We start from the raw sequence: 13,891 nt of genomic DNA, 5'->3' as shown, positions 1-13,891 counted from the left end.
TGTGTGTGGTGTATGTATCTGTGCGTGCATGTGGCATGCTTGTGCATTTTGTCAGAAGAGCACTTTTAGACTTCTTCACTTCAGAAGTCTTTGGCACTTAAGAATTTAAATTTTTTTAGGGTCAAATGTTCCTTTAAAAAACAAGTGAGTTCTATTCTTGTTAAAGAAATAATCAAGAACTGTGAGGGACTGGTTTACTTCTTCTGGAGCTAACTTTGTGGCATTCTTTTGCTCTTTCTCAGGGACAAATGGATTTCTTTGACTTCTGATCTCAGAAGTGCCAAAACAAAACAAAATAATAAACCACCAAAAAGTCAGTTAAACTAGTAAACTTTTACATCTCTGGAAAATTGTTTCGTTAGTAGTGCTGTCAGTCATTGGGAATTAATAAATCATTTTCCATCTGAGACTTTTTGTCATTAGTTGGTGGGCATAGGTATCACTGAGTCAAAGAGTAGACTTTTGGAGCTTATATTGCCTGTGCTTTGGACAGAAATACTTAAGGCCAGAGAGTTGATTGTAGTAGCTGTATATCTGTGGCTTCACTACTGGGGTTTTTTCTTTTTTAAAAAAACTTTTTGGTCAGAATGTAGTGCTTTTCCTGTATTATTAACTTTAACTTTTGTCTTCATGTTTCTGTTTAGTTTCAGATGGCTGACAAAATTCAAATGAATTTTATTTACATAATTATTATTAAAGAAAGTTACTGTGGTAGCAAATGAAAGCATTTTGCTAAAATGACCTAAAATAATTTATTATCTGGACAGTGTCCTAGTCAGTGGCACATCTTCCCAAAAGTAGTTAGTTTAGAAATTCTAGATGAGGCTGGGTGTGGTGGCTCACACCTATAATCCCAGCACTTTGGGAGGCTGAGGTGGGTGGATCACCTGAGGTTGGGAGTTCGAGACCAACCTGACCAACATGGAAAAACCCCGTCTCTACTAAAAATACAAAATTAGCTGGGCATGGTGGCGCATGTCTAATCCCAGCTACTCAGGAGGCTGAGGCAGGAGAATCACTTGAACCCAGGAGGCAGAGGTTGTGGTGAGCCGAGATCGCGCCATTGCATTCTAGTCTCAGCAACAAGAGCAAAACTCCATCTCAAAAAAAAAAAAAAATGCTAGGTGAATTGTGAAAACCATGTAGTTTTAGGCATCTTTATAACAGAGAGCAAAAGTAAAGCTCATATGTATTTGTGAAGTTCTAATTTCATACTAGTAGGCTTCTAGAGTACCTTGTAGCATCTCTTGCATATTTCTACTATATATAAGTTAAATTTATGACAGCTAATAATGGTTTTTATGAGAAAGGGTAATTTATTAGTTTAGGAAAATTTCTTCTTTTAAATTAGGAATTTGGCTTTTTTTTTTTTTATTCCTCCATTCTTAGAGTCAGCTTCTTATGGGAGTAGTCATTTAGAGAGCATCATTTAATACCATGCAGAGGTGTCTAAGAAAAAGAATTAAGAAACTTTTGTCTCTTGAAAATTTTGAATATTCATCTTCTATAACTGCCCCCTCACATCCAACACCCACCCACCTCCAAAGGGCAGAAAAAGGCTTGGATGTAAAAACAAATAGTTAGAAATAGGAATGTTTCAGTGCTCATTAACAATGAAAGTGCTTATTCGCTCTGTCTTCAGTGGCATGTGTGTTTCAGGGTAGATTATTATTGCTCAAGGAACATTTACCAGCCATGTGACCTCAGTTTCCTCTCTATCTCTTGGGGCATCCATTTCTTCAGCTCCTGTAAAATAGAGGAATTGATTTAGATGGTCTTCAGAGTTCTATAACTAAAATTCTGAGAGTACCTTAGATTTTGCTTCATTGTTGAAATCCATGGTTAAGGATTTCTGGTTTCTTGTCCTTAAAATTTTTACTATTGCAGTAGAAAATGAAGATAGGCAAACAAACATCATTTTCTTTAAGAAGAGGTTTATAATGAGAGATTATTTGAATTACCTTTATGAGACAGTACCATATTTCTCTTTAAGTGATCTAAATAGATGGAGCTGGGTCCCTTTTTTTTTTTTTAACTCCTAGAACTTTAAACACATCTTTTCTAATAGGTTCACATTTTTAGAAGCTATTGCTTTATTTTAATTATTTATTATATTTTAAAGTTTCTAAATTTGTATCAATTCTGATTATCATCTCAATTAGAGTTCATGTTGAGATAGCATAGAATAATCAAAACTTTAAAAAAAGGTTCAAATTGGTTTCTCTTAGTGGTTTTGGTGTGATCGAAACTCCTGTGTGGTCGTCTAATATGATAGGAATTTATATAGGGTACACCTTTTCTCATACATTTTTATAGCTAACTGTGTCGAGAACACTTGTAAGATTTTTAAATGACCTGAGCTTGAATAGGAGAGAAAATGGTGTGCTTGACTGTATATATCTTCATGCTCTTCTGATAAATTCTTGAAGGTGCCAGTCTATGCCTAGAGATAATTTCTCATGGCATTCAGATATGCATGTCCAGTGATCTTGGCAAATAATCTGGAGTCTAATCATGGGCTTTTCATGGATTTCACATGATGGTTATTTTTTAGAGCCTCAGAAAATTTCTACTTTTTCTTGACTTCATTTTGACTGTTCCTCCCTGTTGATAATGCTGTTTGGGAAACTGATTGTAGTGGTATTGGTGAATAAAGGAAAAAATAGAAAATTAATATAAAAAATTTTTAAAGTGTGTTAATTTTCTATTTTTTCTCCCCTGATTTAGATTTTAGATCAGATACTGTAACTTGCTAGCTAAGACTGGGTCTTTCTAAGTGTAGCTTTGGGATTTTACTCAGTTTGATCAGTACTGCAATCAGAAAATTCACAAGCACTTCTCACCTTGTGTAAATGTGACTTATATTGTTTTTTACATTTTAAGAAAGAAAACCTAAACACGATTGTTTTTATTTATTTCTGAACTTGCTATTGGAGATGGGTCATCCTGCTGAATGCTTAATACTTAAAAACGAAATATTTTAACAGCATGGCTCATCACAGATAGTAATGTTCAATGACTAGTTTATTAAAATGTTTTTCAGATACAAAGTTCTGTTTTGCACAGGGTGAGAATCTTAGGAAATTTTCTGATTGCTTTATATTTTTATTTTTATTTTTTTTAAAGCTGTGTTATTTTTTAGTTCTTCATGCTTTGGAAGTAACAGTTGAAGAGAGGTGAGGAAAGTTTGTGAAAATTGTGATCGGTGATTAGCTGCCACCTGCCTGAGGTGTCTTCTGAGAGGAACTAACCTCTTTGTGGTGCTAGAGCAAGGTCACTGGATTAAAAAAAGAACAGGTAACCATCTTATTCCTTGTCTGAAAAGTTCTGTTTTAAAATTAATAAATGCAAAATGTTCAAGGTAAAACGAATTATTGTTTAAATAAAGTTTTTAATTTTCTCCTCAGAAACTAGTAAAGTGGACTATGTCCTTTTTCAAGCTGCCACAGCCATAATGGAAGCAGTTGTCCGAGAGTGGATTCTCTTGGAAAAAGGTAGCATCGAGTCTCTGCGAACATTCCTTTTAACCTATGTCTTACAAAGGCCCAAGTAAGTACATGGAGGGGTACTGCTGAAATTCTTTTGCTGAGCTTATGTGTATCTTTTTAGAGCTTTTTTGTTTGCATTTTAAAAACTTTTGGGTGGGTATAGTGGCTCACACCTATAATCTCAGCACTTTGGGAGGCTGAGAGGGAGGATCTCCTTGAGCCCAGGAGTTTGAGATCAGTCTGGGCAACATAGTGAGACCCCGTCTCTACGAAGTACAAAAAAGAAAAAAAATTTTAAAAGCTATAGATGTTTAAGGTTAAGTTCTATGTGGGGCTCATATTTTAAACATTTGCATACACATGATTGTAGGTAGTTTTGGTGCTTAATGAAATAATACCTTTTATTTAAGCTTTTGGTACTATGTTTTGTTTCTTTGAAAAGATTGTGCTGGATATTAGTTCTTTGTTGTTGTCGAGTTGTGAAGAACTTAGTTATAAATGAAAGTTGACCTTAGATTAGATAAGAACCTTTATATTTACTTGTTCTTTTGATGCTTAGTAGAGGTGAAAAATGGTAAGTATTAATATAACACAGGTGAGTGTCCTAAAACAGGGGAGAGGGGAGAAGCTAAGTACCACTAACAAATCAAATGTTACATATATATGTACATAGAAATGTGTATAGAGGGCCGGGCGTGGTGACTCACACCTGTAATCCCAGCACTTTGGGAGGCCAAGCCAGGCAGATCACGAGGTCAAGAGATCAAGACGATCCTGGCCAATATGCTGAAACCCCGTCTCTACTAAAAATACAAAAATTAGCTGGGTGTGGTGGCACGTGCCTCTAGTCCCAGCTACTCGGGAGTCTGAGGCAAGAGAATTGCTTGAACCTGGGAGGCGGAGGTTGCAGTGAGCCGAGATCATTGCATCACTGCACTCCAGCCTGATGACAGAGCAAGACTCCTTCTCAAAAAAAAAAAAAAAAAAAAAAAAAAGCATAGAAAAGGTTCTATAAGAAGTTCCAAAATCTTTAAGTAGCTTCCATTGAAAATAGGATGAGTTTTGAGGAATGAGATGAAAGTAAATTTTCTTTTTATACATATCTGTATTGCTTAAACATTTTACAAAATTATGTACCTTTATTTCTTGAATGATTTAAAAAAAACATATATGAGGCCTGATGCAGTGGCTCATGCCTATAATTCCAGCACTTTTTGGGAGGCTGAGGTGGATGGCTCACTTGAGGTCAAGGGTTTGAGACCAGCCTGGCCAACATGGTGAAACCCCATCTCTACTAAAAATACAAAAATTAGTCGGGTGTGGTAGCACATACCTGTAGTCCCAGCTACTTGGGAGGCTGAATCAGGAGAATCACTCGAACCTGGGAGGCAGAGGTTGCAGTGAGCCAAGATTGAGCCACTGCACTCCAGCCTAGGTGGCAGAGTGGGACTGCGTCTCAAAAAAAAAAAAGAGGAAAACTATCAGCTACATAACTTTTGGGGAGAAATTGATTTACTATTTACCTTTTTTTATTAAGCTCCCCAAAGACCATGTATTCTTTTAAGAATAGACAATGCACTTGTATGTTTACCGTTTGTGCAATTGAATACTTAGATGTTCATTTCCAAAGTCATTGAAGAAAAAATTTTGTTACGTAATCAGAAATGTGTGTGCTTAGGAATGGTGATTAATGGCAATAAACATACACATGAAATTTAAATTTTAGAGTATACTGTCATGCATTTGTTTCTGTTGACTGTACCCTGGCAGTCTGCGTTAATAATATTTAATAATACATGACTTTAGCACTTTGTTAACTGCTGGCTGCCTTACATACAAAAAAAAAAAATACATGAGAGAACAAAGGCAAAGTTTCTGTAGCCTATTAGTGTTGCAGGTTTAGTGGATAATGTGTCCTGTAGGTAAATGGATATACATGTTTGTTAGGAGGACATGGCTAGTTTTTTTCCAGTTTTCATAGAATAAGGAAGTCTTGTCCCTGGTTTGAAACCTTTCTTTTCTCTGTCATGCTGGATTGATTGATTGATTTTTGTTTGGTGGGTCCGTTTGGATGTGATACTAGTTTGCTCTTTTGTTGTTTTTATTTGACCATATTTGCTAGACCTGACAGGACTGTTTTTCTTTTGACCCCTCTGTACATAAAGAAAGGTAAGTACAGGTGAGTAGAGGTCTTGACAATGTCAGCAAGTGCTTGTTCCGTTATTTTGTTCGTTGTTTTGCACACAGTGTAACTCAGACACATCAAAATTTGTATTATCAATTGCAACCATGGAAGAGGTATGTGTTTTGTTGAATTCTACTACAATGATATTTGTTTTGATATTTTTCTTTACCCTACGAAAATATTTTGAAATCAATTATGGTAGTGCGCTTGTTGTTGAACACAAGTTGAGAAAACCTTCATGCTTATTTATATTTATGTAATAAAAGAAAATAAGCCTAAGGGCCTCTGTGTTTATAGAAGTTTATATGTGGGAAGGTTAAAAAAATTGTTTTTGGCCTCTAGGCCTAAAATGTTAGAGTTTTCTGAAGAGCAGTCTATTTATGTGACCTTGGGAGACTAACATACAGTCTCTTTAATATTCTGTTTTACCTGTAGATCAGGGACTTGGTACCCATCTCATATGGTTGGTGTCAGGAATACATGAGATAGTTCTGAGCACAGTGCCTGGTGGGGAGTAAAAGCTTTGGCTGCTGCAGCCGTCATCATCTGGACCAGCCTTCCTTAAGGAATCAGGGCCAGCAGGGGAGCTTCAGGTCAACTAGAGCGGTTCTTTTTTGTGGAGCTGTTTAGTTGTCATAGCCTTTTCTCCCCCATGTCCCCATCCCCCAACCTGAGAACCACTGAACTCTGCAGACCTTGGTAGACTTAAATGTGTAAAAAATTTTCATTATGTATATGTGTCTGGTCTCTTATCCAAAATAATCTCATTCTTTTTTTTTCCTTTTTATTTGTTCTTTTTTTTTTTTTAATTTTTTTTGAGACGGAGCCTTGCTCTGTTGCCAGGCTGGAGTGCAGTGGCGCGATCTCTGCTCACTGCAACATCCGCCTCCTGGGTTCATGTGACTCTCCTGCCCCAGCCTCCCGCATAGCTGGGACTAGAGGTATGCGCCACCACACCCAGCTAATTTTTATATTTTTTTGTTTTGTTTTTTGAGACGGAGTCTCGCTCTGTCATCCCGGCTGGAGTGTAGTGGTGTGATCTCGGCTCACTGCAACCTCCGCCTCCTGGGTTTACGCCATTCTCCTGCCTCAGCCTCCCAAGTAGCTGGGACTACAGGTGCCCGCCACCATGCCTGGCTAATTTTTTATATTTTTTATAGAAATTTTTTAAATATAAATTATATAAATTTTTAAATATAAATTATATAAAGTTTTTCTATAAAATTTTATATTTTATAGAAACGGGGTTTCACCGTGTTAGCCAGTATGGTCTCCATTTCCTGACCTCGTGATCCACCCGCTTTGGCCTCCCAAAGTGCTGGGATTACAGGTGTGAGCCACTGCGCCTGGCCTAATTTTTGTATTTTTAATAGAGACAGGGTTTCAGCATGTTAGCCACGATGGTCTCGATCTCTTGACCTCATGATCTTCCCACCTCGGCCTCCCAAAGTGCTGGGATTACAGGCGTGAGCCACCGTGCCCAGCCTCCTTTTCATTTTTTTAAATTGAGACAGGGTCTTGCTGTGTTGCCCAGGCTGGTCTTGAACTCCTGAGCTCAAATAGTCCTCCTGCCTCAGTACCCCAAAGTGCTGGGATTGCAGGAATGAGCCACCGTACCTGGCCCAAATTAATCTCATTTTAAAATCATTTTGATAATTTAGAAGCTAAAGTAATTAGCTTGATTGTAGAGTTGATTGTAGGGTTCCACATTGAAATAGCTCACATATATATTTACACACATATATATTTTTTTTTTAATTAAATTTTTTCTTTTTTTCTTTTTTCTTGAGACAAAGTCTTGCTCTGTCGCCCAGGCTAGAGTGCAATGGCGCCATCTTGGCTCACTGCAACCTCCGCCTCCTGTGTTCCAGCAATTCTACTGCTTCAGTCTCTGGAGTAACTGGGATTACAAGCACGTGCCACCATGCCTGGCTAATTTTTTGCATTTTTAGTAGAGACAGGGTTTCACCATGTTGGCCAGGCTTGTCTTGAACTCGTGACCTCATGATCTGCCCTCCTTGACCTCCGTAAGTGCTGGGATTACAGGCATGAGCCACCCCACCCGGCTTACATACATATGTGTGTGTGTGTATATATATATATATATATATTTTTTTTTTTTTTTTTTTTTTTTTTTTTTTTTTTTTTTTGAGACGGAGTCTCACTCAGTTACCCAGGCTGGAGTGCAGTGGCGCAATCTCGGCTCACTGCAAGCTCTGCCTCCCGGGTTCACTCCATTCTCCTGCCTCAGCCTCCCGAGTAGCTGGGACTACAGGCGCCTGCCACCGCACCTGGCTAATTTTTTGTATTTTTAGTAGAGACGAGGTTTCACCGTGGTCTCAATCTCCTGACCTTGTGATCCGCCCGCCTCGGCCTATACATATTTTTTATCTCAAACTTTTTTTTAAGAGACAGAGTCTCACTGTGTTGCCCAGGCCAGAGTGTGGTGGTAAACATACCGTTTTTCCAGTAGAGGCTCAGTTAACATTTTGTCACATTTAATTTCTCTCTTATGTATATATACATTTTTTACCCTTAACTATTCGACAGTGCCACAGACATCATGATACTTTAGCCTTAAAGTTCTTGAACATGTCTCTTCTGAAAGCATAATCTTAATACTCTTGATATAATTGGCATATTTATATGATCTAACAATTCTGATTCCATATTCTGAGTTTCCCAGTTGTCTGAATAATATTTACATCCTTTTTTCTTTTTATAGGTTTTTTTTTGTATTGCTGTCTGTCACTTCAGATCTATTAATATTTGCTTTATTTAGGTACAGTAGGTTATTTTTTAAATCTAGGTGAGCCAGAGATTATACAATGTGTATTTAGTTGTCATGTCTCTTTTAATCTGGAATAATTGTGTGCTCTTTTTTGCCTTTCATGACACAGATATTTGTATCTTGTAGAATACCCTACAGTGTGGATTAGATTCAAGTTAAATGTTTTTGGCATACTGCATAGGTAGAATACTATAGGCTGTGTAGTAGACTATTACATAAATAATGTTGTGTACTTCCCATTAGATGCACAGAATTTTTTCTTTTTTATTTTTTTCCTCTTAATTGAAATAAAATTTGTATAGAGCGAAATGCAGGATGCCCTTTATTAAAGAGGCAAGTGTAGCCTAGTGGTCAAGAAAGGGATTTGCACCCTACTTCTGCCACTTAACTCTGCAACACTGGGCAGATTATTTCTTTGTGCATTAATTTTCTGATTTGATTTTTTTGTTTTTGAGATGGAGTCTCGCTCTGTTGCCCAGGCTGGAGTGCAGTGGCACAGTCTCAGCTCACTGCAAGCTCCGCCTCCCGGGTTCACGCCATTCTCCTGCCTCAGCCTCCCGAGTAGTTGGGATTACAGGTGCCTGCCACCACGCCTGGCTAATTTTTTTTGTTTTTGTTTTTGTTTTTTTAGTAGAGACGGGTTTCACCGTGTTAGCCAGGATGGTCTCTATCTCCTGACCTTGTGATCCGCCCACCTCAGCCTCCCAAAGTGCTGGGATTATAGGCATGAGCCACCGCGCCCGGCCTTCTGATTTGATTTTTAAATGGAGTGAATAATAGTAGTAGTATCATGAGGATTAGATGTGTTGATATTCGTGAAACTAGTTCATATAAATTCTTGCATATAGTAAGCATTCAATAAATGGTAGCTATTATTTATTCTAATAATAATTTTAATTCTTGCCAGTAGAGATGTTTAAAACTATCTTTGTGTACATTTGTAGTCATGGTCTTTGGCTTTATGTACATTTTCTAGTAGTAGTCAGTGCCTGTGAAATGATTCTGTCCCCCTAATAGTACAGAAATTCCCTTTGGCCAGCTAATATTCTTATGCATAGTAGGATCTCTGCATTTATTTGCTTAATGAATGAAAGATAAATGGTTCAAGTGTATGTTTTGAAGGAATGTTTTTTCACTTCAGTCTTGACGATAGGGAGACGTATTTATTCATCTGTATAAATATCTAATAAATGCATGTTATGCAGCAGGCAGTGTGCTTTGCATATGCTAGTGTGCATAGAATGGGTGGCTGATCTGAGAGCTAGTGAACCAGTAGTAACAGATATGTCCTGTCATGTGAGGGTGCTGTGGGAGCCCTTAGTAATAACTTTCTGGAGAAAGTGACATCACAATCTTGGGAGAGGGAATACAAGTTCAGAGGCCTGGAAGTCACAAGTGTGGAGTGAGGAACTGGAAGGTCAATATGTCTGCAGTTGTGAGTGTGTGTGGGAGGGCAGAAGTCAAGGAGAGGAGCAGCCACCGGTGGCTATAGGTGGGTGTCCAAACTGGGACACTTGAGAGTGAAATAAAGAACTATTAATAATTATTTGGGGCAACAGGTAAATTGAGGCTGTCCCAGGAAAGCTAGAATGGTTCCCACTGCTTATAAGCCATGTTAAGGGGTTTGGGTTTATTCCAGGGGCACATGATGTTTGTATCTTTGTGGGATTCCAGAGGTTAGGTTATAAAGTTTGGGATTATGTTTTCTGATCCTTATCTTTCAGAAAAGATTGTGAAAAGTCAATTAAGTTTCTGTGCCCTTGTGGTCAAATGGGCTTGGTAAAATGCCTCCACTTGGGATGGGTGCTTCTGTCATCACATGGAGGAACAGAACCTAGATATGAACGTTTTGAATGTTTGTGTGTGTGTGTGTTTTACAATTTTATGTTTCCATAATGATGTATCTTGGATAGCTAGTATGTTTTTCTTTTCACATTAAAGGAAAATGGGATTTAGGATTAGATCAGTGGTTGTAGACGTAGGTTAGATCAGAATCTATCTTCAAACTAGTGGAATCTTAATCTTAGTGATTTTTTTCCCTACAAATATTTAACAGGGAGCTGACTTACATCTGTTGAACACTTCCTGGAGCAAATAACACTTGTATAGTGCTTAGTATGTACTGGGCACAGTTCTAGGAACATCTGACCCTTATAATAACACTAGTAGTGTTATTCTCATTTTACAGATGAGAAAACCAAGGCCCTGAATGCTAACTGTCTTGCCCAGGGTCATACAGCCCGTCCACAATGGAGCCTGGGATTGAACCCAGGCCTCCTGGCTTCGGAGTCTGTACATAACCCTTTGGCTCTACTACTCTCACATGTAAGCAATGTTGTTAGTAGCTTCAGGCATAGAGAGAAGTTTGGGAGTATTCTTGTATTAGATTTAGGTAAATTTTTCACAATGATTTTTATGTTTTACAGCCTTCAAAAGTATGTTCGGGAACAGATTCTACTAGCAGTAGCAGTAATTGTAAAAAGAGGATCATTAGATAAATCAATTGACTGCAAAAGCATTTTTCATGAAGTCAGCCAGTTGATTAGTAGTGGCAATCCCACTGTGGTAAGTGTGCTATTTGTATTTATAAATATTAACAATTTATATTTTCTGTTACACAAATAGCATTATAGCAAGAGTAATGGATATCTACATTAAAAAAGTGAAAAAGCCATCAGTCAAGCAATTTTCATTTGTTCAGGTTTTCTTCTAGTCTTTTTTTTTTTTTTGAGACAGAGTTTTGCTCTTGTTGCCCAGGCTGGAGTGCAATGGCATGATCTTGGCTCACCGCAACCTCTGCCTTCCGGGTTCAAGCAATTCTCTTGCCTCAGCCTCCCGAGTAGCTGGGATTACAGGCATGCACCACCACGCCTGGCTAATTTTGTATTTTTAGTAGAGACATGGTTTCTCCACGTTGGTCAGGCTGGTCTCGAACTCCCGACCTCAGGTGATCCACCTGCTTCTGCCTCCCAAAGTGCTGGTATTACAGGTGTGAGCCACTGCGCCTGGCCTAGTCTTTTTAAATGTATGTACATAATATAAATGCGGTGTACTTTGCTTTTTCATTTGATTCTGTATTTTCCATGTTGCCATAAATATTCATAATCATTATTTTAATTATTATAAAATATTACAAGCTAATATGCCATAAAGTTGTTAGCCGTTTCTATTGAACTTTGTTTTGCCATTTCTAATAAACCTTTGACAGCTACTAGTGATTACAGAAATGTTTGAATAAAATAGAAAATATCTGACATGAAAATAATTAAAAGTTGCTGTCCTAATAGGCCATGGGACTTCAGGAGTTACTGTCAGCTGAACAAATTAGGGGTCATTGTTCTTGGCTGAATTACTTTGGGAAGCATGGTTCTCCCACCCTCTCCACTCTCCTGTCCACCTTTTAGAGAGCTGGAGTTGTGCCTGTAGAGTGGCTGTTTGGTTGTAATCACTGTCCGAGGCAGGAGGAGTTGCGGTTGCTATTAATGATTAGGTGTGATTCTTTGTTTAACCTATCAACTTTTATCACTTGAATGATATTTAACTCATATAGAATTGAGATTGGTAATACTTGGCCATTCTGAGTCTCGGATATTACATCTTTAAGTATTTTGGGTAGCTTATTACCTTTACAATTTATTTAATCATTTTAAAGATATCTATGTGAGGCTAATATACCTCATAACTGTTTGTTAATTCCTTTTGTCTTCAGTGGCCCCTCGTTAATGGATGTGATTTTAACGATGTAGTTGGTGCTTTGAGGTTGAGATGCGGTGGTGTATTTTAGGAGGGCCACATACATTGTCCCTTGCTTTCCACAATATCTTGGATCTCTTCTCTCCTGCCTTCCTGTCCACCACTTTTCACCGCACACAGCTATGCACTCAACTCACTCTCCCAGCCATCTGCCTCCACTCTGCTTAGGACCGCAGACTGATACCCCAGGAGTCTAGACCCACGGAATCTGTAAGCAAGCTGGTCAGGACTTTGGAACTTACTATATATACCCTACGTGTTTTTTGTTTTCCTTAGAAATTCATCAATGGTCATGTGTTTGTTCTTTTTTTTCCTTAACTTTATTGAGAAGTAATTTACATACATTACTATGTCTGTCTAAAATGCACACCTTGTTAAGTTGTGACTGTTGTGTATACCAGTAAACTCCCACCATAGTCAAGATACAGAACATTTTTATTTACTTCTTGATTTTTGATTGTGTGCTATTAAGTTTTATGCCATCTTTTTTGGCAAATTTCCTCAAGAGTAGTGCTGTCCAGTAGAACTTACTGTGTTGAAAGAAGTGTTCTATGTCTGTGCTCCCCAATATGTAGCCACTACACTGGCCACTTGCGGCAGTTGCTCATGTGAAATGTGGCTAGGGTGACTGAAGAACTGAATTTTCTAATTTTTTAAATTTTAATTTAAATTCAAATAGCCACACATAGTTAGTGACAAACGTATTGGATGGTGTCGTTCTAGAGACTGATAATCTAATTTCATGGCCCTTTTACTTAATCTTAGTATTGTGAAATTTAATTTTTTTAATAAAACTAATAAATTTGGAAGTACATATGTTTGAATCTTTACATTCTATAAGTCATTTTGATTTTGTTTTATTAAGTGGGAATATTTCTTGAAAGAAGAGTTCATATTAAATTTTTGAGGTGAAAATTATGGGGAGCTACTTTTTTTTAAAATTTAAGAGACAGGGTGTAATGCAGTGGTGGATAGCTCACTGCAGCCTCAGTCTCCTGGGCTCAACCAGTCCTCCCACCTCCCACCTTAGCCTCTCGAGTAGCTGGGATTAAGGTACAGGCTACTGTACCTGGGTAGGAAGCTATTTTTTTTTTTTTTTTTTGAGACAGGGTCTCACTTGCTCTGTTGCACAGGCTGTGGAGTGCAGTGATATGATTACAGCTCACTGCAGCCCCGACCTCATGGGCTCAGTCTTCCCATCTTAGTCTGCTGAGTAGCTGGGACTATCAGCACAAGCCACCACTCCTGGCTAATTTTTAAAGTTTTTTTGTAGAGATGAGGTTTCACTATGTTGCCTAGGCTGGTCTCAAACTCCTGGGCTCAAGTGATCTCGCCTCAGCCTTCCAAAATGCTAGGATTACAGATGTGAGCCACTGCGGCTGGCCATGGGAAGCTATTTTTACTTAGAGTAACATAAATTGTGGTAATAGACACAGTCTCCATTTCTGATCAGCATGTCATGAGCTTTAGATAAGTCAATTGACTGCAAAAGCATTTTCCATGAAGTCAGCCAGTTGATAAGTAATGGTAATCCCACTGTGGTTAAGTGTGCTATTTGTATTTATAAATATTAACAATTTATATTTTCTGTTACGCAAACAGCATTATAGCAAGAATAATGGATATCTACATAAAGTGAAAAGGCTATCAGTCAAGCAATTTTCATTTGTTCAG

General features: G+C 38.0%; 1 protein-coding gene across 3 annotated transcripts in view; it reads left to right on the top strand.

Moving 5' to 3' along the window:
• XPO4 (exportin 4) overlaps window positions 1-13,891 on the top strand; it is a 121,980-nt gene that overhangs the window by 36,939 nt on the left and 71,150 nt on the right. For all 3 annotated transcript variants that reach the window (XM_058437797.1, XM_058437796.1, XM_032150709.2), the window contains exons 3-4: window positions 3,408-3,549; window positions 10,891-11,029. In XM_058437797.1, the coding sequence (XP_058293780.1) occupies window positions 3,408-3,549; window positions 10,891-11,029 (281 nt within the window). The remainder of the gene's footprint in view (window positions 1-3,407; window positions 3,550-10,890; window positions 11,030-13,891) is intronic.

This window comes from Hylobates moloch, unplaced genomic scaffold (genome assembly GCF_009828535.3).
Source record: "Hylobates moloch isolate HMO894 unplaced genomic scaffold, HMol_V3 SCAFFOLD_4, whole genome shotgun sequence".
In the NCBI taxonomy this organism is placed as follows: Eukaryota; Metazoa; Chordata; class Mammalia; order Primates; family Hylobatidae; genus Hylobates; species Hylobates moloch.
This window is presented reverse-complemented; position numbering and strand designations above follow the sequence as displayed.